At 50.8% G+C, this 25,658-nt stretch overlaps 3 protein-coding genes across 9 annotated transcripts in view; 1 reads left to right on the top strand and 2 right to left on the bottom strand.

Annotated features, from left to right (window-relative positions):
• Nucleotides 1–3,766: 3,766 nt before the first annotated feature.
• YIPF3 (Yip1 domain family member 3) lies at nucleotides 3,767–9,098 on the bottom strand. The gene is made up of 9 exons (XM_056356752.1): nucleotides 8,880–9,098; nucleotides 8,600–8,806; nucleotides 8,420–8,526; nucleotides 7,728–7,773; nucleotides 7,247–7,339; nucleotides 6,770–6,901; nucleotides 6,194–6,307; nucleotides 5,632–5,755; nucleotides 3,767–4,247 (listed from the first exon to the last, which is right to left on the bottom strand). Exons 1-9 carry the CDS (start codon nucleotides 9,081–9,083, stop codon nucleotides 4,126–4,128), a joined length of 1,149 nt encoding a protein of 382 aa, XP_056212727.1. The 5' UTR covers nucleotides 9,084–9,098; the 3' UTR covers nucleotides 3,767–4,125.
• A 63-nt stretch (nucleotides 9,099–9,161) lies between these two features.
• POLR1C (RNA polymerase I and III subunit C) lies at nucleotides 9,162–12,915 on the top strand. Its single transcript, XM_056356754.1, has 9 exons — nucleotides 9,162–9,371; nucleotides 9,446–9,517; nucleotides 9,615–9,722; nucleotides 10,158–10,290; nucleotides 10,408–10,527; nucleotides 10,714–10,866; nucleotides 11,036–11,185; nucleotides 11,769–11,885; nucleotides 12,601–12,915. Exons 1-9 carry the CDS (start codon nucleotides 9,303–9,305, stop codon nucleotides 12,717–12,719), a joined length of 1,041 nt encoding a protein of 346 aa, XP_056212729.1. The 5' UTR covers nucleotides 9,162–9,302; the 3' UTR covers nucleotides 12,720–12,915.
• A 2,288-nt stretch (nucleotides 12,916–15,203) lies between these two features.
• The window catches only part of XPO5 (exportin 5), a 32,053-nt gene continuing 21,598 nt past the window's right edge, over nucleotides 15,204–25,658 (bottom strand). For 6 of the 7 annotated variants that reach the window (XM_056356745.1, XM_056356747.1, XM_056356746.1 and 3 more), the window contains 12 exons: nucleotides 23,886–23,986; nucleotides 22,679–22,775; nucleotides 22,004–22,140; nucleotides 21,301–21,398; nucleotides 20,762–20,808; nucleotides 20,461–20,555; nucleotides 19,515–19,577; nucleotides 18,934–19,016; nucleotides 18,094–18,201; nucleotides 17,777–17,914; nucleotides 17,452–17,616; nucleotides 15,204–16,903 (listed from right to left, as the gene is read on the bottom strand). In XM_056356745.1, coding sequence (XP_056212720.1) covers nucleotides 16,763–16,903; nucleotides 17,452–17,616; nucleotides 17,777–17,914; nucleotides 18,094–18,201; nucleotides 18,934–19,016; nucleotides 19,515–19,577; nucleotides 20,461–20,555; nucleotides 20,762–20,808; nucleotides 21,301–21,398; nucleotides 22,004–22,140; nucleotides 22,679–22,775; nucleotides 23,886–23,986 — 1,273 coding nt within the window. In that variant the 3' untranslated portion in view covers nucleotides 15,204–16,762. Of the gene's footprint in view, nucleotides 16,904–17,451; nucleotides 17,671–17,701; nucleotides 17,915–18,093; nucleotides 18,202–18,933; nucleotides 19,017–19,514; nucleotides 19,578–20,460; nucleotides 20,556–20,761; nucleotides 20,809–21,300; nucleotides 21,399–22,003; nucleotides 22,141–22,678; nucleotides 22,776–23,885; nucleotides 23,987–25,658 lie in introns of those variants that run through there. The other variant, XM_056356750.1, reaches the window with a different exon arrangement.

Raw genomic sequence — 25,658 nt, 5'->3', positions numbered from 1 at the left:
ATGTGGAAATTAGGTTAAACCGCCTAAGTAGGCAGCTTTCTGCACGTAACTAATCTGGCTGCTGCATACAGCAGTGCTCAAGTGAATTCCAGCCCGGTGGGTAACCCTGGGACAAACCCAGGCTCCTCTGCTTGGTTTGCAGACCAGGACAGGAGAGAGGGGATGGAATGTGAGGGGAAAAATAGGATCGGGGGGGACACACGAAGCAATTCTCCACTGAAATGGTGCAGCAGGTCACCAGGGCTGAGGGCTGCACATTAGGTCTGGAATGAGAAAGGGGAGCAGCAGCAGATAAGAAGCTGGACTTAGATTTTACGACTTTGGCAGTGATATCTGACTTAAGAGTGAAGGTGTCACCCTGCCCTTTGAGTAATCCACTGCTGTTCTCTAGAGCTGTTCTGTTTCCCTGTTGCACAGAAGTGCATAGGCTTGATCCTGTACCTGCAAGACTGCTGGCTTGGCAACACATCTGTGCTGGGGTAAGAGCAGCAGCTGCAAGCATCCAGCTGTTGTACGGGTGATGGCTTTCAAAAAAGGAGCAGCTGATCTCCAAGGTCACATTAAATGGCCCAGGTGAGAACAGGATCCTACATATTGCAGGGCTAATGAGGGGCAGAGGCTGGATGTCAGCGGCAGGCAGGGGGGCGGCCAAGAAAACACCAGCTTCTGATCCATACAGGTCGACTGGAAGACTGCACTCAGTTTCACCTCCCAGTTACCTCCAGGCACTAATTAACCCATGCTTTGTTAAGTAGGCTATTATTAGATAAGTGCTTGGAGGAGAGCCCCTGGGAAGCGTCCCACTTCAACTGACAGCAGCAGCCCAGAAGTGCTGATGAAGATGCCCTACTGCTGGCATCTCCCTGGTGCTAACATCTTCACTGCCTATCATCAGGAGCAAAAGCACATTAAGGAGACAAGTGTCCTACCTCATTTTATGCTCAAATACATTGGGAAAAGTGGCACAGAAGCTAACAGTTCAAAGCTTTGGCACACTGAACCTAATTAAGGGCTATGCAAAGGGGAATTTGGCAGTGGTATTTTGGGAAAAAACGAGGTATTACTTCCTTGCCATGTGCAGTTACCCAGCAGGTATGAGGAAGACAGTTTATTGTTTACCTACTGGGGGCACAATGAATGAGAGGACTCTCTAGACTGATGCCATTACGAGCTAACACATAATCAGAGAAAAACAGTGGATGAGGAGCAGCTAGAGTGAGACTAGATTGAGGAAGGAAAACAAATGGGAGAAGCAGCAGCCTACCTGTAACCCAAAACACAACTAAGGTGACGATTAGCACAACAAGGATGGAATGTAAAAGGAGGGTTGGATTCCCAGGTACGGCAGAGAGAAGGTCATAGATGCTTTAATATACATTTTATCTTTACAATCTGACAGCTTATATATATTTATTTCATATTTAATTAAAAGGGCCTTATGCGGTTCTCACAGAGCTACCCTTCCTCAAAAAAGGGGAGGTAATGGGGGGGGGAGTTATTTCAGATTTGCTACAAGGGAGGAGGGAGAAAAATTTTTAGATTTGCTGCAAGAGCCATGGCAGGAAACAAAGGCAGAGATAGTCTGGCATGATAGGGCCGTGGAGTTTATCCTGGTATCTAGAGAACTTGAGTAAGCACTGAGATGCCCTCCCACAAGGACTTTAATAAGGCTGCATGCTCAGCATGCTCCCTGGAACTGCAGCACGCACGTATTTCCCTGCAACAGTGTGTCCCCCTCTGTCAGCAAAAGGAGATGCTGAAGCTCTCAGCTGAGTACTGAATTTCTGGCAGCACCTAACAGTTCAGCTTCCAGCTGCTGCTGCACAGGGAATTAATCAGGGCTGAAGAACTGGAGCAGAGCAAGCCCCCACAGCTTCCGAGAGGGTGGCTGGTTGTCACCCTGTTTGTCTGTCCCCAGATGACATGACACACAAGCTGCACTGGGGAAGCTTGCTGCTCTCTCCTGTGCTTTGAGTGAAAACAAAGGGCACAGCTTCGTCCTTGGATTTAGCTGTATGGCTAGGTGCAGGAAGACAGCACAGCTCTTCTCTCTGACAGTGTCCATAGATCAGCAGTGATACTTTAGCACAGAATGATTTTTCTTCTTGGTTGGACTTGCTCTAGTGACAATTGTCTCTTTCTCCTTTCCCCGTGCCTATGCTTTGAGAATTTGCACCAAGAGAAACAGACCCATTCTAGGCTGCCAGGGCAAGAAGTGTGAATTAGAAAGCAACTTCCTGTGGAGTTCTAAAGAGGGAAATACCAGAGTCATCATTACAAACTAACACTTCCATTTTGTCAAGTTTGGAAGTAATAGAAATTCTGGGAGCTTGAAGTGGTTCATTTGGTCCAAAAAACATGGAGACTACTAGCCCAAATAATTAATTTTGTTCCCCCACATAACTTGTTCTGAATGCTGTTCTTCTGCCAAAGTAAGGCAGGGTTGGGGGGTGAAAAAGAACATGTCTATCATGTATATGTTAGCAGATGAGCTTCTTGCTCTTGGAAGGAGAACAAATTACAAAGTTGGGAATAAGCAAACAGTGGAAAATAGGTCTGACTGAAAATGCTCAAGTCCTATCCAGTGACATTTTTAACTGAAGCAGATGACCAGCCTGATTACAGTAGCTGGCACCATCTTCCTCTCATTGCACCTTGGCACTAGTTTGAATGCCACTACAGTTGCATCCTCTCCCACTAATATAAGCAAGGGACCAAGGAGCGCAGTTCTGACATCTGCCTTGTGCACAGCTAACTTGTGGGTACATCAAGAAAGGGAAATATTTTGGAGGTTTTCCAGCCCAAGCCTAAGGGTGAACTTCTCTGAGGGGTGGCTCCCCTCCCCTAATCATTCAGAGCTACCGGGAGAGAAAAGGTGAAAGCCAGTTATCAGCTAACAGTTTTCTACTCGTGGACCAGTACAAGTTAGAGCAGCGAGGGAAGGCTACATCTGAACTACTGAGTTGTGGGTTACCGCAATGCAAGTAAGCCTAGGCTGAGCTGTTCTGCTTCCCCATCCTCACTGGAGCTTTCCCGCATCAGTATGCTGGAGATAAATGTGTCAGCTCTGTTACCATTGCACACTCCCCCACTTCTCCCTTTGTTTAGTGCGAACAGTGGAAAAAAGTTTGCCAGAGACTATCAAGGCTCCAGGAGTCCTTTCAGACATAAGGCCTAGATTCAGCTTGAAAAGCCAGGCAGCACACACAGACTGTGTCTGGGGGAGCAGGAAGCCGCTCCTGCTCAGAGCAATGAGGTGAAAGTTCCACAGCTGGGAGACATGCGAGCAAGCTGCATGAGGGAGGGCTGAACTAGCTTAACAGAAATATCCACAGAAGACCACGCACAAACATGTTACCCCTGCAGTCAGAACTGCTGTCCCACAGAGCAACATGGGCGGAAGGGTGACAAGAACAAATGTCCTGTGAAAGCATGGGGACAGAAACATTTCTGACATACACAGGAGAAGGGACAGCTGAGGTGAGCTGGGATCAAGTGAAAAGAGAAGGATCAACCTGGAACATGACAAGGAAGAGCAGGTGGTTAAATATCATGCTATTCCTGAAAATATCCAGACAAACTAAAGTTCCTGTGTCTCTTGGACTATGGAAAAGGTGCCCAAGACAGGCCACATATCACAGAACATTTGAAGCCAGACAGCAGAAAATTGCAAAGAATCCTCTGAGTCTAGGACAGGACAGCTAAAGGCATAGAGACCCAACACTGCTCTCCCATTACACAAGTAGGCTCAAACATAAGGCACCACTCAGCACCAACATCAATTTAATTCTTCCCTCTTCAGGACAGGAACAGGGCAGATGCCCCTGGGGTTACATCAGCAAGCAGCAAGGGACAAACCGCACTGGGAAATCCCAGCTAAACATGCAGGCAACAGAACCACGCTACTCAAGACAACCCAGACCTGGGTGAGGGAAGAACGTAGTTCTTCTGAGTCACTGAGGTGCAGTCTGCTCAGCTGTCCAAAACTGCAACCGAAAGGACAGCTCCAGCAAAACAAAACCAGTCTTCTTCCTACTGTTCTGTCCTGTTCCTAAGAGGCAGCAGGTTATCATCGCCCTACACAGCCCCAAAAGTAGTGAAGGAAGCAAGTCCAAGTCCGTGAAACTACAGGGTCAATGCAACTGCTTTGGCTGTTGTGTTCAATACAGCATTGGAAACAACTGGAATGTCTCGGGCAACTCTCTGAAAGGGTGGCATGTTGGGTCCTTCCAATGTGTCCAGGATACCTGCAGGAAACAGAAAAAGGGGGAGTGGCAAGAGTTAGTTCAGTTGCACAGATGTTTTTGTCTCTCTGGCCAGGTAGTGGTCGATGGCAACAGGGCCCAAGGACATACAAAGCACTTGCAGGTGATGGGAGGAGACACCTAGTCCCAAACACTGAACAGGAGTAAACGCATCCATCCGGAGACCAAAGGGCACAGATCAGAGCTTGTCCGTGGGGCGGGGAAACCGCATGTTCCCAAGAGGAACATAGATCTTTTCACTTTGAGGGTGCCAGATCCCCATCTGACCTGAACGCAGACATTGCCAGGGATGCTGTTTTGCTGAGGCAGGTTGGTAAGATCCCATCACCACCTCATCCCAACACAGATCCTGTTCTTAGACCAATTGTTTGTTTTCATCCTGAGATACCCTTGCAGACTCACATCAGGAGCTGCAGTGTGGAATTTTTATCACTGCAATACAAACATAAACCGTGCTTGGCAGGAAACACGCATACAGATACAAGTGTCCTCCAGTCCGTCAATTACCCTCTCAAGACTGATAATCAGTCTTGGAGTGCCTTGAAGAAAATTGCTTGGAGTATATGTTATCCTATTTCATCTGCTGAAATGTTGCAGATCAGAGCTCAGAACCTTCACCATAAGAATGGATCTAGGAAAGAATCGTATTTACATCTAAAAAGACTTGTAATGCTATGCTATAACCCTCGATTATGCAGATTTATCTGAAATATGAACAAGTCTGGCTGCCTGAACTCATAAAGAGGCTTGCGGAACAGCATATTTAGGTATTTGGAAACTCTCCAGTGATAAGGTGGGAGAAGACTTTTTTTTTTATTATTTTTTTTTTTAATAAAAGGAGATTGAGCCTTTGTTGGGAGAAAAAAAAAAGACACAGAAAGGGGACCCAAACATGTATAGCCCAGTAAACAACACCAACAGGGGAAGATGCAGCTTCTGCCATTTGTGTTGTACAACACAAGATAAAAAAGGTGTAACAGAAAGAAGGAAGACAACTTGTGACACATTTCCTGATCAGAGAAAAGCAACCTGACTTCAGCAAGATTCAGAAAGGGACCGGACATCTGCATGCAAGAACAGTCAGTGCTGTTATATTTCACTTGTGGGGAAAGAATAAGCGTCCTGCCTCACAACTTAGGTCTTAAGTATTAAAACTCGGTGTACAGAAACTACCCCACATCTACCTGTTGCCCTACTTCGACAGTTTTCTCTAATAAAGCTAGTACTGGTCATTCTTGAGTTGGAAACTGGCACAGATGCCCTCAGGTCAGATCCAAACTGTCCATCCTTTCTCTCAGAGAGAGCAAAAAGCAGCTCCTCTTCCCTCAGATCGAACAGGATAAGTCTTCATATCTCCCTTGCTTACCTTCCACCACCTTGTGATAAGCAAAGTGCAGATAAAGGAGGAAAAGCATATGCAGAGCAGCAAGGGTCCCACACAGGATGAGCCGCTGGGTATGCCCCACGGTGCGCGATACCAACACAGCAACCTAGGAGAGAGGTGGAGATTAGAGACAACGTAGCTTGTACCTGAGCCTCTGGCACTGCAGTCAGGAGCACACAGGAGGATAGACCAAATAGCAGCAGCCAGGAGAAACACTGCTCAGAGCCTTTTTTGCAGTTGGCACCAACAAGTTCAGAATAATCTGACTTGCTTTTGTGTAGGTGAACCTTGCCCAGTCTTGCCAACGAGTGCAGGATGCTCAGGCACATGGGAGCAAGGGCTGTAATGGAGTAAACTTCCTGCAGCTGTTAGAATGGGTGAGGATATTAATCCAAGCATCACCACCGTACACCAGTGGCCAAATAACCCAGAAGCATCAAGCTGTTCTTCACAGCAGCCTGACTGGCTGTGAAATGAACTGACAGGCCCAAGGAACAGGCCCATTTTTGTACCCAGGAGGGCTGCATGGCTGCCCATCCCTTACCATTCGTAGCGTAGAGAGTCCACCAACAACCAACCAGAAGATATAGAAGAGGGAGTGGAAGTGGATATTATAGGTGACAAGAAGAGTGATGCAGTGTCCAAAAAGACCATAGCCCTGACAACAAAAACATCCATGTTACAAGCGTCAGCCTCACAGAAGGGGCCACTGATCAACAGCACGAGCATCCCATTCCTGCAGCGCTTCACAAACCACTCATTCAATGCCAAAAAGCCAACCAGCACAACAATTTTAACAGCAGCTCACACCCAAATAATCTTTCTGAAGGATTCACAGGGATGTCAGAGATTGCAGCAACTTGGGAAAGAGAGGGAAGTTTTTTTACCACCAGGCTCTCAGATCAGGAAGTGCAAAGCAGGAGACCTGCACAAAGGAACTCTCTCTTTGTGCTGTCACTGTGCCTGGGATGGGGCAGGTCAGAAGAGCATCCCAGGTTGTCCCACTGCAGTTACCTGGGACCACCAGTCTAACAAGGACTTTTCCCATTCCCTGGGAACAGCTTGTGCTGGAACACCATGCAGCCAACTTGCATCTTGGGGCAGCTCCATCTGTACATACCAACAGTGACAGCATCTGCACCATCGTGATTTGGGCATTGCACAGATATGCCAGGAAATAGATGAAAGAGGAGACGCCCAACCAGTAACCGAAGCAAGTGCCAATGGCTGTGCCCATCAGTGTGCCTTCCCTCTGTGGAGACAGCATCAGGATGAGGAGGACTCAAAGAAGTGACCTACCAGCACCCAAATTCCACCTCAGAGAGTCCCAGAGCCTTTCTAGGCATTATCAAATAGTTAGCTAGCAGTGTTCAGGGTGCCACATGACCTACACCCCAGCTCTCCCAGCAGCAGAGCATCAAGACTTTCTGATGCGTGCTTCCTCTCATCCCCAAATCAACAGCTTCTTCCTCGAATCTATCTGCTTTTCAGCAAAATACTAATCAGTCATGGAAGAGGTCTCCTGTCTTTTTCCTAATATCATTATAGGAACTCAGAGCCCAGTCAAACCAGAACTTATCACCGAGACTTGACGTACAATTATGGTGTCTGAGGTCTTCATCCCGTGCAAAAGGATGGCCACAAGTGTGAAAACCAGCATGAGGGGTCCATACAGCTCGCCTGCAATCTTCTACAGGAGGAGATAGATCAGGGAAGGTTTGGTTAGTGCTCCTGAATACCAGGCTCCCCACCCCAAGCGATGTGAGAAATGCCCTGGATGAGGTTTTATTACTTGGCTGCCTCAGAAGTAACAGCAAGGCTGCTGCTGACAGAAGCCAGGCAGAATAGGTTGTGTCATAAGGAGCCTGGGATATGCAAAGTCTATAACTGTACCAGCACTAAAGGTAGCAAGCACACTGAGGTTTGGAACAACCACAGGAAAGGGATTACTAACATTTTCAGCGAGATGAACCTGTAACAAACTCAGGTCCTGAATAACATGGACTACTTCAGTTTTACAAGGTGTCTGTGGGACATGCCCTTGGCCAGGGAGTCTGATTCAGCAACAAGGAACTCACCTGTGGGAAATTAATCATCTTCACAGGAATCATGGACTCCAGCAGTCTGCATCACAGCAAAGCAGGGAATGACAGCAGGAGCAAGGAGGACAACAGGATGGTTAACAAGATGCTTCAAAAGCAAAAGATCCCATACACCCATTACCAGTATTTCCTGCTGTGGTCACAGGCCTTGGGGGACAGAGATTCCTTCTAAAGAGTCACGGAAGGTTACTAAAGGAGAAAAACCTTACTGATCAGTGGGTTAACTTTGCTGGAGGGGTGGTGGTGGGATTCAATGAAAACGTTTAGGGGCCCACTCAGGGATGAGAGACCGTTGACAGAACGGCAGGAAGGAAAAGGCACCTTTCTTCATCCATCCTCACAAAACTTTGCCTTTTTGGACACTGCTGTGTTGCAAACCCAAAACAGGCCACATGATGCAGCCAAGTCCTAAAAGGCTGAAGATGTCCCAAAGCCTCCTCTTGTGCCCTGAGCAGCCACGCAGGGTGACAGGCGAGGGGGCTGGCAGCCCACCTGCGGGACCTTGTCGGGGAGGCCGGGACACCGCAGCGGGACACCGCAGTGTGCTTCCCCGCAAGGCGCCCTCCTGCAGGGCTGCAGCCCGGCCGGCTCGCTTGCCTCGGGGGGACAGCCAGCCCCCTCCCCCCCCCGCCCCCCAGCGGAGACGGCCCGGCCCGGGCCCTGCCCACCTGGCTCGCACTTGGACGGGCTCCACGTCGAAGTATGGCCGGAGGATGTCGATGTTGGCGTAGAGGCTGAAGGCCCTGGAGGCCTGCCGCTTCCCCACCTGCCACATCTGCGGAGAGAAGGGAGCTGGCAGCGGGCGGGGGGGCGCCCCGCGGCGGGGGGCGGCGGGGGGCCGCGCTCACCTGGTCAGCCACCTGCCGGCCCAGCTGCCCCCGCAGCCCCTTCATGCCCAGGAACTCCCCGTCCTCCTCCTCGGCGGCCCCCGCCTCGCCCTCCGCCTCCTCCTCCTCCTCCTCCTTCATGCGCTGGTGCATCTCCCCCATGTCCTCGAAGCTGGAGCCCGACGTGTCGTCCATGTTCTCCATGTCGATGACGGCGGAGCCGCCACCCTGCGCCGGGGCAGACAGCGTCAGCGCCCGCCCGGCTCGGCTCTGCGCTCCGCCGCCCCCGGCCCGGCCCCACCTGCATGTTGTCCTCGAAGCCGCCCCAGTCGGCGGTGCTGCCGCCGGTGCCGCTCCTGCCGCCGCCCGCCGCCGGCGCCGCCATGGTGCCGGCCGGGCCCGCGCCGCGTTGGCTGCCGCCGCTCGCCAGCGGCCCAGCGCCCGGATGTGACGTTCGCAGCGGGGCCGCTCCCACGCTCTCGCGAGGGCGGGCGGGCGCCGCCATCTTGTGTGTGGCGCAGGCCGGGGCGGGCGCGGCGCGGGGGGGCGCGGCGAGCAGAGGCGGCGGGGATGCGCAGCCACGCGGCCCCCGGGCGGGCGGGCCGGCCGGCGGCGCTGGCGGGGAAGCGTCGCGCTCCCCGGGAGCGTCGCGGCCACGCGTGGGCGGGCGGAGGCCCGTCACGTGCAGGGGAGCCCCGCCCCGCGGGCCGGGCCGGCGGCGGCCATGGCGGGCAGGCGGCGCACCGACGAGCTGCGGGACCGCGTGGTGCTGGGCGAGTTCGGCGTCCGCAACGTGCGTGAGTGGGGCGCGGCGGAGCGCGGGGGGCGCCCGGCTGCCGGCCCCCTCACCGTCCCGCCTCTCCGCAGGTCCACACCACCGACTTCCCCGGCAACTACCCGGGCTACGATGACGCCTGGGACCAGCGGCGCTTCGAGGAGGTGGGCGAGGGCCGGGGGCGGGGGGAGGCCGGGGTGGGGGCGGGGGTCGCGTCCCAGCCGCGGCGCCCGGCGTGACCCGCGGCGGGTGGCCCCGCAGGCGTTCCGCGTGGACATCGTCCGTGAGGAGGAGGGCGCGCTGGAGTTCGACATGGTGGGCATCGACGCCGCCATCGCCAACGCGTTCCGCCGCATCCTGCTGGCCGAGGTACCGCTGCGGGGGAGGCCGGGGGCGCCGGCCTGGGGGTGGGGGCAGTTGCCTGGGGGCGTCCTGCCTTACCTCAGCCCCTGGGACTGGGTTCGGAGGAGAGGCGCAGGTTCGTGCTGCACGTGTGCCAGCAGCCCAGGGTTAGGGCCTTAGCAGCGTCAGCAGTAGCGCTTGTTGCTCTTCAGGGTGCTGTTGGTACTGTCCATGGATCGACCTGCCTTTCACCTTTGTGATCGTTTGTATAAGAACAAAAAACGGGGAAGGGGGTGTATCAGGTGTAAGCGCATATTGGGTAGCCTGGTTTGGCAGAAATAGCGCTGAAGATATTCTGCAGGGCAATTATTTATGGGAGAGAATAGGCACTCTAGAGGGATATTTAGTTGGCGCATAGTTCAGCTGTCGTCTCGCGCTGACTTGGTCTCTGGTCTCCCTGAGGTGCCAACCATGGCTGTAGAGAAAGTCTTTGTGTACAACAACACATCCATTGTGCAGGACGAAATTCTGGCTCACCGCTTGGGCCTCATCCCTATCCGGGCTGACCCTCGACTCTTCGAATATAGAAACCAAGGTGAGTCTTGGATCAAACAGAAATACTGCAAGTTCCCCCCAAAGCAGGAAATCAGGGTTGCATAAACTGAGCAGAAGTGTGAATCTGTAGAGTCTCATGCTTTTCTTCCCTTCTCAGGAGATGAAGAAGGCACAGAAATTGATACTCTGCAGTTCCAGCTGAAAATAAAATGCAGCCGAAACCCTCAGGCAGCCAAGGAATCATCTGATCCTAATGAACTATATTTCAATCACAAAGGTGAGATGTCTCCTAAAAATAGGTGCTGGTTTTTTTTCTTTTTTGGTCTTGGGAGACAGGATTTGGTCTGTTGTCTCAGCCCTGTGAGCAGAGCAAGCTGGTGCCCATTCTGCTAAGCTTATTTTTCCCATTTCTAGTGCTGTTTTGAGACAGTAGCTGGCTGATACTTTTGGCTTCTCTTCACAGTGTACAGTAAACATATGACGTGGGTGCCCTTGGGGAATCAGACAGACCTTTTTCCAGACGCTGACTTCCGACCTGTTCATGATGACATCCTCATTGCACTGTTGCGACCTGGCCAGGAAATAGATGTGCTTATGCACTGTGTCAAGGGTATAGGTGAGTTGTGGGTCCTGGGGGCAGCGGGAGGAGGAATGTGAGTGCTTGAACTAGGGTACAGCTGTGTGAGGGGTGGAGAACCAGCTTTCCCCCTGCACCTTCAGGCCCTGTCATCCCTGCACTCATTCAGAGGTCTGCACTCACCCTTGACTCTTAATTCTTCATGCAGGAAAAGATCATGCCAAGTTTTCTCCTGTGGCCACAGCCAGTTATCGACTGCTTCCTGACATTACTCTCCTGCAGCCTGTTGAGGATGAGGCAGCTGAGATGTTGCAGAAGTGCTTTTCCCCTGGAGTCATTGAGATCCAGAATATCAAGGGTACTTTTTTCGTGCTCTAAGTGCCTTATATCTAACAAGCCTTAGCAGAGACTAAGAGACTACAGCCAAAGCCTGTAGAGACACAACCACATTTTGTGGAGAAAACCATGTTGTGATGTTGCCTTGCTGATAAGCAGCTGCTCACGCTATTCTGAGCCTGGTTTTATGAGTGAGTGAGTGGCTGTCACGTGCAGATGCGTTGGGTGATGAACTGGGATGTCCCTGAAATGCTAAGGCATTGGGTGCCTGACTGCAGGGCTTTGCAGCTGCTGACCACAGCTTCCAGCACTGTTCAGTTGTCTGTAAGACTGGGTAGCGAGCTTGCTCTTCCCAGAAGCTGAGCATGCAAGAGACTTCATGTGTCCTGCCCAGGGGTGCATACAAGCTTTGAGTTTGGGTTGGAACTGTTCAAGACCAGTACTGTCAGGTTAGAGTTTTGTCTTGGGGATGTGCTAATTCTTTATTGGTGGCTTCACTGCCTTTGCTGATGGGGGAGTGCATGTTTGAGGGGTAAGCACCTGCTGTTACCACAAGGCACCCATCTGCTGCCGGTGCCCATGTTGTTTAATCTTTTCCCCTTTAGGAAAAAAGGTGGCAAGAGTAGCCAATGCACGGTTGGACATGTTCAGCCGAGAAGTTTTCCGTCATGAGAGTCTGAAAAACCTTGTGCGCCTGGCAAGAGTACGAAACCATTACATCTGTAAGTGCCCCATTTTCCGTAGAACATAGAGCCCTGCTGTGGTTGTGCAAACAAGCAGAGACTGGCCAGCGTGTACAGCTGGGTGTCTGCCTTCCCCTTCCCTCCCACATCATCAGCATTGATACATTCGTATTCCAGTGGGTAACTACTGAGGCTGTGGTTTAGTGTTGCTTTGGGATCAAATGCGTTTGTCCTTCTGCAGAGGAATTATAGAGGACTGTATGAAAAATTTATTTGTAAAAAGGTTGTAATGATTGTTAAAAACATAAGGTATGAAATGTTAAAAAAAGGGAGGGGGAAAGTTAATTAGCACTGATAATATACAACTGTGGGTTGGCTTCAGGGGGGGTGGGTTGGCCGATGTAGATAAGGTGCAGGTGTGGCTGGTTAAGTTAAGTGGTTGAGAGCCAGTGAAGAGAGAGCAGCCGAGGAAGAAGCAAGGGAAGAGAGAGTGGGCCCTGGATGAGGTGAGATGGCAGCAGAGGGACTGTATGAAGAGTATGCTGGTATGAGATGGTAAAAGACCTTGTTGCAGCTTGATAGTTTGGAGAGTGCTGTGACGTCCTTGCTGCCAGCAAATTGTTACATTCTTCTCTGGCTGTGAAGATCTGCCTTGTCAGAAGGGCGGTATAAGGGAAGATGAGGGACAGGAATGCTGGGGCCAGGGGTAGGCTGAGGCAGCCTAGTGGCTGTACTGACCGATGTCTCTGTGCAGTTTCAGTGGAGTCGACGGGTATCCTGCCTCCAGATGTGCTGGTGAGTGAAGCCATCAAGATCCTGATGGGAAAGTGTCAGCGCTTCCTGAATGAGCTGGACTCTGTGCCTATGGAGTGACTAGGCTGTAGCTGGGAAGTGTGTCCCTGCGCTGCTGTTCTGGGCTGCCAGCACCTGCCGGCAGGGGTGATTATCTTCCGTAGGCAAGAGGTCTGAGACGGGCTTGTTAAGAGTCCTAGGATGATCTCTTTGGATTTGGCTTCTGTTGGTAATGAGCCTCAGTGAGGAGATGCACTAAAATAAAGGCTTTTCTTTACAGCTGTCTCCTTCTCTGCTCATCACAATTGTGAGACTGTAATACACAGAGAAGAAAGTGGCAGCAGGTGTAAAGATGAATAATAGCATTTATTTTAGATTGTATGAAGTATGAGAAGATGACTGATACAGCAGTGTAGTAAAGCACTCACAGTGGGTCAGTGAGATTTAGCAAGGTAGTATCAGCGCAAAACTTTTGCAGGTGTCTCAGACCAGCTCAGGAGTAGTTAATGTGACAGCTGAAAGGCTGTGCTGTCAGAAGGCTGGGACACTTCTCCCATGAAGAAAGGCTGAGGGCTGGGGTTGTTCAGCCTGGAGAAGAGAAGGCTCTGGGAAGACCTTATCATGGCCTTTCAGTATGTAAAGGGGACATGGAGGTATGGCCTGTAGTGATGGGTTTTAAACTGGTAGAAGGTAGACTTAGGTTGGACAGAAGACCCTGATCTAGTGAAATATGACCCCGACAACAGCAGGGCGTGTTGGACTAGATGGTATTTGATGGTCTTTTCTAGCCCAAACAATCTATGGTAACAGTATTGGGCTTCTCTGTGCAAAGGTGGGGTTTGAAAACATGCTCTGTAAGGACTTGACCATCCCTTTTTAAATATCTTGAGGTAAGGCATTTCTCCCCAGGTGTTAGATTTGACTGCTCTGTTCTCCTTTTCAGTGACTGAATGTACTTTGGGCTGTCTTTGAAGCAGAACTGGATGGTGGAGAGCTGGTGACAGTCATGGGCCTGGCTTTACCCAGGGAAGCCTGGGAGGACTTGCAAGTTAGTCTCGGTGGTGAGCACTGTTAGCCAGCAGCAGGGTAGGTCTTGGCTTGTGAACATCTCTTGACAAACTGATGAAGGAACTGGAACTTCAGGGAACAGCCGGGAGTACCAGTGTGTCCCAGTTGCTTGAGTCAGTCCTCACTACAATGCTAGAATTTAGCGTAGCAATCATACTTTTATCTGCTTCGCTGAGATGCAGTTACTTGTGCTGTAAACATCCTTACAGGTGTTAAGGTGGATGTGCTGTAGGGAACAGGCAAGCTTGGTGTCCTGGCTGCAATCCCAACCTGTCCCATGTCACTACGCTGTGTTGCAGACCCATGCCCTGCTTCCAGGTATTTTTGCAGAGAGCTGGTAATTGGTTGCTGGGGGAACTGGCTGCTTCCCTGTGAGAGCTATTCTGGGAGCTGTCGGTGTTTCACAGCTGTGTTTGCTGACTCTTGCACCACACCCTCTTTCAGCAGGCTTGCAGGGCCCTTTGCTGCTGAACACATCCCGCAGGGTCTCATTCATCCCCTGACCCTTGGAAGGGAGTGCTGGGAACCCAAGAGCTAGGCCTAAGTCCTGTGGTTTGCACCTCTCGGTTTAGAGCTCCTAACAGCCTTCACCATGATGCCTCCTCCCCCAGGGCTTTTTGCTTGCTGAAAACTTAGCTCAGCTGTGCAGTACTTGCCTGGTGTATGAGGAACTCTGTGTGTAGTCCCAGTGCCAGCTTAAAGCATAGAAAAGTTCCTCTCCACCTGGACTGGGGCTAGTTCTTAATCAACACCCATTTAGGTGTTAATCCCATTGGAAAAACACTGATTTCTGTCTTGATCCTTTCAGTTTAAACATGCTGAGCTGGGTTACAGTTGGGGCCCTGGGAAAAGGTTTTATAACAAAAATTTACACGATGGTGCTCAGGCACACCTCTTTGAGACCTTCTACTTTTGCTGCAAGAGGGACCTTTCATGCAACCTTCAGACCAAGGGAGAGACCAAAGGCAATAGCTACGTCACCGTCCTGTTGTAGCTGTGTTACCGAAAAGGTCAGCCGAGAGCGTTGCGGCTGAACTGCAGTACTAGCACAAGACACTGTTTCTCCCAGCAGTAGCCAGGGTTGGGCTTGGAGGCTACTTCAGTAGTATACGCACCTTTCTGTGCGTATTTGCCATACTGCTTATGGGACATAGCCTGGAATAGGCATGCCAAAGGGTTTCACTTCGGCAACATTGAGCCTTCAAGCTGTAAGCTGGGACCTAGCAGCTGTTGTGGAATTAATATAACCAGCTGTGAGTGACATAAATACTTTAAAATGCAATTTTCCCCTTGCCTTCTAATTTGATTAGGTAGTCTGGAATGGTTCATCCCCTCCCTCATAATGTATGTTGACTACCAGCAAAGGTGCTCCCTGTGTGGTAGCTGGAATAAGAAGTGCTGGCTGAACAATCCTTAGGAGGGCAATCTGGGCAAAGCAGAGGTCTCGGATCTTACCGAAACAGATAAAAGAATAAAAATGAAGCATGACACTGTGTGTATGAAACTGGAATAGCTTTACTGACATTCAGAGGTGTAACACAACCAGTTCAGAGACAGCTTTGGATTTAAACATTCCTACAAAAAAAGGTTCTAAAAACCATTTAAAAAAAAAACAACCCCTTGTGTCTAGCATGAAGTCACAGGATGTTAAAAATATCACAACACAATAAATACACCCAGCCTTTGCTAAAGCCAGGAGCCACGTTAGCTCAGAGGTTAAAAAAGTTTTGAGGCCAGGAAGAAAGTGGAGGGTGCTGGTGGAACAGCAGGGGCAGGAGGGTGAGTGGATTCCTAAGGGCTGCTCTTCCTTTCTGCATTCCCATCCCTCCCAACTCCAGCTATTCTATCCAGTCTGTCCAAGTGGAGACACCATGTTCTCTGCCCACCAGGTTATTCCTTGTTTTGTCTTCGGATGGCAAAACTGCCAGCCAGCTCTGGACAGACCCTCCCAGCTCCTGTGCTAACGCTAGGATAGACCAACGGAACCACTTGTCATGTAAGAAAAACCAGCTTTGCAGACTGGAGTGGCATCATAAGAGTCCCACCTCATCCAAAACCCAGTTTCTGACCTGGCTCCCCCCTGTAAACTGCAGAATTACCGCCCCCACTCCTGCCCCACCATGCAATTCTCCAAGTACCAGGCTGGTTAAAAAACACAGGCTACTGTCACCTCCACAGCAACAGGGTGAGGAAATGCCTTTTGGTTTGCAGGTGCTTCAGATATTGGTCCGGATTTTGCGTACCCTGCACTGGCCATGTTCTAATCTACAGGACATGGTAAAAAGAAAAAGATAATAAAAAAAAAATCTGTCCTGCTCCCCCTGAGAGATGTCCAAGAAAGGCTGGCACAAAGGAAAAGCCTTCCATTTGGCTCTGGGTAGAACAAGCTGTATGATCATATATACATACATATATATGTATGTATCTGTATGACAGTGCCTCTTTCTAGAGAGCAGCTGCACCTTAGAAAAGGCTGATCTCGAGGGAGATCCTAGAGCACTGCCAGGCTGCCTGGCACGCAGCCCTCAGCCCAAGGCTCAGCACCCCGGAGGGAAACAGATTCATCAGAGTACGAGTCCGCAAGGGACAAGAGCCGACAGGCATGACCGGAGTGTCTGATACGCTCCCCACAAAGCCTGGCTACTAGCACCTGGAGGAAGATTAGGGTAGCCCCTTTTCCCATGGCGCACTACTCTGCCTTTTGCATGAATCCTGAGCCCCAAGGGATGAAGAGGTGGAACAAGAGTGACCCAAGGCTACAGGATGACCAGGCTTTACCTAATGGAGCCTATGGGCTCAGCTCCCACCTTGCAGAGAAGCAAAGGTCTAAAGATGCTCATCCAATGGAGGGGAAGGAATCAGGGAAAGCTTAATACACTGGTTCAAATGCCACCACAGGCCCCATCCCAATGCAGGGAGGAGAATGGGACAGGGCCTGTAAAGGGCTTTATTCAGACGAACGCTTGTGGAGGCGATGACAAAGAGAATCTAACGTGCTTACTATGTGGAGAGACAGAATACAAGGTAGGGGTGGAGATGGTTGCAACAGCCCAGGCTCAGGGCTCGAAGAGTGCAGTGAGACCCTCTCCATCCTCATTTTCTAGCACATCCGTCTCCAATGATGGCTTCACCTTTTTGAAGAGAGATGGGAGGTTCCGGATATGAACCTCCTTGCGGAACTGCTCCCCAAGGGGCTTCTGCAGAGGACAGACAAGGCAGGCATCAGTCACTACTGCCTTCATACCCTGCCTCAGCTCAGAGGCTGCTTGCAGCTCAGAGGCAGACCCCAGATTCTGAGTAATGCCCAGGCCTGGATCCTGCATTTGCATGTTGGGGACTCTCAAGCCTGGTCCTTCCCAGGTGCCAGGGCACAGAGATAACCACCAGGGCACCGGCTGCCAAGCTTCTAATCCCGTGCCATCAGGCTCCCAACATCACCATCCTCACAAAAGCCCAGCACCCACCTAAGAGTGTCCCTCAAAGGTTTTTAACACCCTGTTCCCCTGGGCACCCTTGTGCAGGGTACCCCCCCGCCTCTCAGTCAGAAATCATCGCTGGAGAGGCTGCTCAGTCGGGCTGCTACCCCTGCTGCACCTCTGAGCTGAAGACAGAACAAACACAGAATACACTGCAATGCCCTCCTGGATAGGGGGAGGCGCGGCTGGGGAGAGGCAGGCAGGCTGGCTTTCTGCAGCATATGGGTGTGAAATGAAACGGGTTCATTTTCCTCATGGATATCACTTACTCCAATGCAACCTGTGATGAGGCGCTTGAAATGATCCTTCCGGCGCTTGTCTGCCACCTTCTGCAGTGTTGGGTTGAGAAGCTTTGAATCAAACTGCTCCAAGGAGTCCCTCTGGATGTCTGGGATCTGCTCCATCACTGCCTTCAGCTCAGCGTAGCGAGGGCGCTGCAGGGAGCCATACAGTTAACACAGCTCTGCTTTAGAAGCAGCCCTGCCCTCCTTGGGGGACCATTAGCTCCTCCGCCCCTACCCAAGCACGCATGGGATTGGTTTTCCACCACTCCCCAGCCAACCTTGCATCTAGATAACAAGTGGAATTTCTCACCAAGGCCTCATAGATCTGGAAAGCCAGGTGGACCAGAGCTGCCATGCAGCCATCGTGCTGCCCGTGTGTCTGTAAGCCCTTCAGCACGCTTGTGAAAAACCAGGACACAGCATCGGGCAGGAGGTTTCCTGGAAGCACCTGGGGAAGAGGCAATATTAGCACGGAAGCAGGATACTGATACATGACTGCTCTTCTGCAGCAGCTCAGTCTTCCTGAGGAGAAGATGCCCAGGGGTGAAGCAGCCATGCTTCTCACTACATTCAGAGCTTCATCTCCTAACCCTGCCAGAAGTAATCCCTTCTTCCTCCCAGAGGTACCTGTTTGAGCAGCGGCCAGCAAAGCTGTGTTGTGGTTCTTTGGCAGGACAAGGTGTCCTTCCAGGAGAGGGATGCGTAGGCAGTGATCAGCAGCGCAGTGCAGACATCCTGAAAAGGAGCCAGAGAGGGAAACCAGTCAAAGGAACTATTTCCCACCTCCAGGGTTCAAACCTGAAGGAAGCCAAGAAGAAATCCAGGGACTCTGCAGGAGCTCCTTGGGGCTGTCTTCTGAGAATCTGGCATGCTGCTGCTCCAGCTGAAGTGCTTAAAGGCACCCAGTGTGCACAACCATAGCCATGAAGAATCAAGTTCAAGTAAACCTGCTCCCTTCATCTCACTCCCATCAGCTGCTACTCTCAAGTCACTGCAAAAGCTTCTACAACAGCTTCTGAAGCTTCTGAGGCATCCACAGCAGAGGAGGAATACAGAGGTATTGGGAGGAAGGCACTCTGCACAGTGGATTACGTTAACACTGTGGCTCCTATGCCAGCTCTGGCACATTTTACAGAAAAAAGAGCTGCTGGGTGAAGTTCTTCCTCATGAAGGCTGGAGCCCAGGACGGAGGCAGAGCCAGGGAGCACCTTGGGGGCAGTACAACTAAGGCCTCACCTGCAGAAGGGCTGAAACTCTGTAGCTGCGTGTTACACTGGATCCCAATCCCCACTTGCTTTGTGGCTTCCGCAGCCATTAACAAGGCCCTTAAAAAAATATGTAAGGTCCCAAGAGAAGATTCTCACACTGAGGGATGCTCCAACAGCCTAGATCGCTGTATCAGCACCTGGCTGCACCACAGACAAGTGTGACAGGAAGGATGGTGAAAGTCAGAGCACACACTCTTACCTCTTGCTTCATCAGACACTTGCCAAGCTCGGTGAGCTCTGCGCTGGCAGGGGGAGTCACCTCTGTGGCCATCGCCTCATCATCTGCAGAGCAGAGCAAAGAGCACTGTGAACGTGGCCTCCCGAGGACTGCGGGTGACACAGAGAGGCACAGCGAGAACTCAGCTGGGAGCCAGGACACAGCACACAGTCAGTATGCTGGCACAGCCTGCCAGAACATCTCTCTCCAAGCAGAAAGCACCCGCACCCTTTGGGGAGCAGGAAGGGCACCTAGTGAGCGACCTTCAGCTCTCTGGGAGACTGTGCACATCCCCTCTTCTCGGTACCTTAAGAATCAGCTGCTCAAACATGCTACCTGTGAATCCTACAGCACATTTATTCCTAGGTTAATTGGGTTTTCCTGTGGCCCCCAGACATGCTGGGCAGGACAGAGCTGAAGGCTTCTTAACCAAACCTATACCACACCCCTCACACAGAACTTCCAGCAACAGGCCAGCCTCTCCTTCAAGAAATGCATGAGGAAATGGGAAAAGTGCTCGTGTACACCAAGGGCAGGAAAGGCAAAGGTAGGCATTTACTCACCGTCTCCATCTACAGCAGCAGTAGTGTTATGCTCAACACCTTTCTTAGAAACACAGCAAACGGCTGCAAAAACAGTTGCAGGTCAGAGGAGCGGAAAAGCAAGATGCTACTTCAGTACACGCAGAGATTATCCTACAGACTCTGATGGGCTCACAGCTGCTTCAAGCTCCCCCAGCTCTTACACAGCACTTGCAGAAGCTCTTATACAGCACTTTGCAGAAGAATCTGCAAACCCAGTATGAAAGCCACATACTGCACTACCTGGAAGGCTGAAACACCCCACCCACAGCATCCTCCCACAGCGGAACCTGCTGTACAGTGGCTGCTTCAGACTACTGAGAACCAGGAATGTGTAAAACCATTTGAAGCCATAACCCAAGAAGAACATTATCTTAAGGCACGAAAGGAGATGGAAGGTCGAGGATCTGAAATCTCTACGTGGAGTCAATATTCCCAGCCTCTGTGCTCAAAGCCATGCTGACAAAAACACAATGTTGGAGAGAAAAGGAACACAAATAAGGGAGATTGCTTTGCAGGAGGGACTCCTCCCACCTGTCTGGCTAGAAACATGGCGACTGTCAGCAACAAAACTGCTCTATGCTCAGATTGCCCATAAATTGATGTCCTGTACTGGGCTCCAGGGCAGAGGAAGGGAGAACCCAGATTCCAAAGGAGGACTGGACTTCTACAAAGACAGTGCCAAAACCATGGAGCCCTAAATGCTAACCTAACAGAAGGAAGCACCTTTTCTGAAGGTTTTTAATTGATCTCTTACTAGGTTTTTGCTAAGATTTTGGCAGGGTTACCCGTCTCACACCTGGTTTCTAAGGATTATGTTAAATACTGGCCATTATAGTTAAGTTTTACCGCACATTGGAAATTCCTTTTGTCCTCTCCGGGGCAAACTTCTCAAATATCCCAGGGGACCTAGCTTGATTTCACTTACTGATGAGATCCATGACTTCTCGGGTCAGCAGCCTGACCAGCTGTTCCTCAAGCATCTCCTGAGACTCGGGGTTGTCATCTGCAGCATCATCCTCACTGAGGACAAGAGGTTTTAGTGTGAAGGGAGCCAATGTCTGAAAGTATCCCCTCTGCCCAAGCACAGCAAATGAGTCACCATCAGAGTAAACAGTGTTTTCCAGCTCTCTGCTGTCAGGACTGTTCCCTGGGCAAAGGGCCACATATAAGACCAAAGCTCCATCCCACTCCCCATCTCCCCCTCGTATCAAGGTACGGACACTTACCAGAGCATGCTTCGCTGGTTGATCACCTGCCATTTCTGAGACAACCTCTGTTCAAAACAAAAGGGAAGATTCAATACCTTCCTAAGGAGCCATGCCTGACACAATGCAAAGAGGCTACACAGCTGATAGCAGCTCAAGAGCTTTCAACACAGCTCTCATGCCAAGTCCCATTTTGAATGGGGAAGAACTGCCACCAGCTGTGCTGAAGATGCTGTGGCTGTGCTGGCTGTAAGAATCTGAGCGAGCTTTCAGGAAAAGGAGAGGACACAGGCCAAAAAAAAACCCAAACCCACAAAAATTCTCAGGGCTGAAGGTCTGAGGAGCAAATGTTTGAATTCACAGCAAGGGGTGCTGTGCAACAGCCAGAGTTCAACGCACCATAAAAGCCCTCCCTGAACAGCATCAAAATCATTAAGCATCGAGGCTCTGCCCTGGTGTCTGCTAGCTTTGGAGAGACAGATGTCCTCACATGTTGCTGCCACCTGCTACAGGGAGTCTGGTCTGCCAAGGAGCCGGCATCGAACAAGCTGTTTTCTTACCATGTGCAGATAGGTAAAGAGTGGTCCCAGCATGGGGCATACAAGGGTTTCGTAGTATTCTGAAGGGCAGGAGAGTACCAAGGGCTTCACAAACACACCTGCATAGACTAGTTAAGGAAGAGATCCAGCACACATGGCCAGCTGCTAGGGAGACTGCAGCACACTGCCCGAACCAGTCCATTCCACTGGGAGGCCAAGCAACAGACACCCCAAAGCCCATCTTCTCACAGCCCTGAATTAACAAGTGACATCTCTACGCTGCAAGAGCATGAAATATTCAGCCCCTTCCCCTGACAGTTCAGCTGAGAAAGCTGAGGGTACTAGCATCCTTTTCCCAGCTGTAAGACTGAATGTCCAGCCCTGGAAAGTGGGCTGGGAACTCCAGATGGCCTCCCACACAAGCACGAAGTCTAGTCAGACATCCTACTGCCAAGCCGCTACACTATCCAAGCCTCCTTGCCCCCTAGGAGGGACTACCCACCTCCCATGCGGAATCCAGGACCACATAATTCTTTGTATTTACTCTCTCTGATCCCACTGCACTGCTGTTCCTGCTCATGCCCACCTAGGCTCACACCTCATCCACACCAGGCGTATCCCTGTTTGTTTACCTCCTCCATCACCCCTCTTTGGCTTGGCCATACTGAACAATTTATGTGTTCAAAGCCTCCCTAGCTGGCTGGAGACAGTGATGGAAGGATACGGAGCATGGGACGCAGTCTGTAATCAGGAATGTTGTTGAGGTTGATGAAAGCTGAGCTGAGGAGCTGGGTGGCAAGTCCCTCAACAGTGTAGAAATCCTGTTGCATGGAGGGGCCTGCATTTCCCAGGATGTGGAAACTTCAACAAAAAAACAAGTCAGTTGCAAGTCTGCTAGAGAACAGGTACTATGCCTCTGGTCTGCAAAGGTTACAAGTACTGTCATCTTGATATTAGATAGTTGCCATGTTCTTAAACAAATACTATAGAGGAATTTTAGCACAGCATCTCTTTTTTTCTGGGGTACCTGCAGAGGGGACAATGAATTAAGCATTTAAGCACTAAAATGTACTTTCAAGTGCTGATGTATCCCAACACATGATTAAAAGTGGCAGAGAGTCAGACTAGGTCTGGGTATCAGGTAAGTGCTCAATCCAACTACCTAACCGCAGAAAGGCTAAAATCAGATCCACATTTTGAGGTACTTTCTCCAGCGCCTGTGTTCCACATATATGCAGTAGGTTACAACCACTGAGTACAGTTCACAACTGCAGCTCGTACTTGGATATTATAGGATACAGCTCACATGAAAAGTCTTAACTCTAGAAGAAGTCAGCACCCAGCAATAGCCTACTGCTTCAGCTGTGCAATGGTGAATGGGGATTTCTGGTGCTCTTACCAGTTGTCGTAGAGAGTACAAAAGAAGCCCTGCATCCTTTCTAACACCGTTTTGTAAACAGGAGAGTCATAAAGCTCCAGCAGAGGCTGAGGTAGACCTGTTGGAATGAATAAGCTTCAGCTACATTGACAGAGCACGGTGCACCTTCAGAACATGCTGGGGAGGCCCCAGCCAACTTGTCAGCAGCGAGGGTCGACAAGATCAACACGCAGCCAAACGGGAAGAGGTGCAGCAACCCTGGGGCAGAACCTCCCCTCAGAGGTAAGCCAAGTTCAGGTTGGCTGTACCCAGAGCAGAGGTGTTCCCACTAAGGTTGTTATAGCCCCCTCATTTCTCCAAAGCAAAACTTACTGGAGCTATCAGAACCCAGTCAGGAGCAACGCTGACAGCTGTGCAGCTCCTCCAATAGCTCATCTCTACAGGTTTGTATTCATCTCTGTCAGGACACAAGCTACTGCTGAACTGTGATACTAAAAAGTTTAGAGCAGAGATCAAGACCCTGTTGCTTTACATGCAGTGGTTCACCGACAGAGTTTGTAAGTCACAGAAAACAGGAAAAGGAAGCATCTCCTCATTTTACAGATAGGAAACGGGGATAAAGAAGACAAAGCAACTTCCCCAAAATATTTCACTATCAGAACCTGAAATTTCCAGACTCACGGTTTACACTTTATCCACAAAGCCACCCACTTCTGCTTGGCTGGAAAGGCTTGTGTTCACAAGCTCAAACCTGTTTTAAGACAGTTCCAGAAACCTCTTTCTAATACACTGTCTGGAAAAACGGGACAAAACCATACTGCAGGACCTGGTCTTACCCTCCAGGACAGGTCTCTGCACCAGCACTCAGGGATCCTGCTGGGAACCAATTCTGCTCAAAGGCAGACAACTACAGCAACACCAGCCTCTCCAGCCTGAAATGCCATGTTGCAGAGACCGCCACCCAGCTGGGATAAGCAGTTTGGTAGGGTACCCTTCACTTCATGCAGAAGAAGCCAGTTGGTCTGTGACCAGTAACTTACGTTAACTTCTTCATTTCAGCAGGTTTAAATCAGAGCTCAGCTACAACTACTACAAAGAAGCTGAGCTGCAAATACTACGAAGAAGCTGGCTCTCCAGCCCTCTTCACTTCCACTGCTAATGATGGACCACCACCTCAAACACCTCTGAGAATCTGCCCACACATTCCTCCTGAAGAGAAGCCCCTTACCTAGGATGGCATTCTTCTCCACCTCCAGCATATCTAAGGCCTTTGCAAACGTTTCCCCCAGCCTAGCCACCATCTCCGGCTTGTAGAGATTGTTGTGAGTCCTGAAACAGAAGAGCACTTGGTTTATACTCATGTGGGTCAACCCTTTTTGCCCTTGACAGTGGGATCCTCTCCTTCAGCTTGTGAACCGCTCTTCTGAGGCAGATGATGAGGAAGGTGAGACCAAGCACGTGTGCATGGGATCCCCCTTCCCCACCTGCAAAAATATTGGGGAAGCTGACCCGACAGAGACATGGAGTGACTCCATCTCATGTCCCGAATCTCCTGGCTGCCCCTTCCACTTACTTCAGTTCACCCCACCCCTTGCAAGCACTGGCAGTAAAAACTCCCAGCAATTATCCAGTTGATGCTGGCAACAGCTTATTAGCTTGGCCAAAGGGATCAGAGAATGTATTTTAAAAACCGACAAGACACAGATTCTGTAATCTCAAAAGATCTTCCGCACCTAAGGCCCCTGCAGAGGGAGGGGCTGTATCAAGTCCAAAATACACACACTGCCCCCCAGGAATGGGTCACAGTCCCCAGAATGGCAGGTGGCATTGGAGGGACTCTAGGGAGAACATCAGTCCGATCAGATGTTACTCGTGGCAGACACATGTGCCCCCTGGACAACACATCCAGCTGGGAACAATTCCGCATCATCAGGAGGCGGCCACGGCTCCGTGCGGGACACCAATTCAGCCACGGGTGGCTGGTTCTTGCCATCCAGGCCAAAATGGGTCCCCTCTTAGCCAGGGTACTGACACTCAGAGCTGGACTCGGCAGGGGGTGTCTCTCTCACCTACCTCTCTCCTTTGAGACCTCAGACCTCCACTCTGGGTGTCGCCAGCTGCACACAGCACAAATCCTGCAGCCTCCTCCAAAACTGCAATGCCATTGTACCTGCTGCTAGAGGTGATCAAGGGCAACTCAGTATCTCCCCCTAGAGCAGCGTTTCCCAAAGCAGGGGGTACATGGGAATGGCTGGGGGAAGGGAGCGCGGGCAGACCTCAGTATGTTCTCCAGAGTCTCAGCTTTCACTCATGTCTTAATGATTTAATTTTATTTTGTTTTGAAGGTCTATGTTCACAATCCTGGCAACCCCGATGCAGTGACGTCTGCCTGAGTTTGCCGAGAGCCTGAGTTAGCTCCGAAATGGCAGCTATCCCATTTCTCTCTGCAAGCGTTAAATACTTCCCTGCTCACTGCACGTGAGGAAGGCAAGTATGTAAGTTTCTTATGAAAGAGCTACACAAATGACTTCTTAATGACTCATACTCTCATTCTGGGCTGGATCTAACACCATGCAACAGGCCTCAAAGCGGGCACAAGCTGGTGTTACTTTCCCAAGAGGGGCCAGGGAGCAGCCCAGCCTCCACAGAAGTTTGGATAATGTTGTTCCACTGACTCAAAAACCCGTGCATTTCTGCTTGAGGCTATCCCGAAACCTAGCTACTAAAGTAATTCCCTCTTGTATGTCTCCTGCCTGCTCCGTGCCAGTGTTGGCTTTGCCTCATGCTGGGCAGAAGGGCAGTGGGGCGAACCCGAGGACTGTGGAATTGCAGTGGTGAACCTTGAAATCCCACTGCTCTAACCCCAGCAGGACGGGCCAGACATTCATATACTGAAGCTGTGATCATGGTCCTTAGTTGTTTCAGAGTCCTTGAAGCATTTTCTCAAGTTTGACAGTTGGGAGGGCAGATGTTCGCTCACAGGCTGATCTCCCTTAATTAA

This window comes from Falco biarmicus, chromosome 12 (genome assembly GCF_023638135.1).
Source record: "Falco biarmicus isolate bFalBia1 chromosome 12, bFalBia1.pri, whole genome shotgun sequence".
Lineage (NCBI taxonomy): Eukaryota > Metazoa > Chordata > Aves > Falconiformes > Falconidae > Falco > Falco biarmicus.
This window is presented reverse-complemented; position numbering and strand designations above follow the sequence as displayed.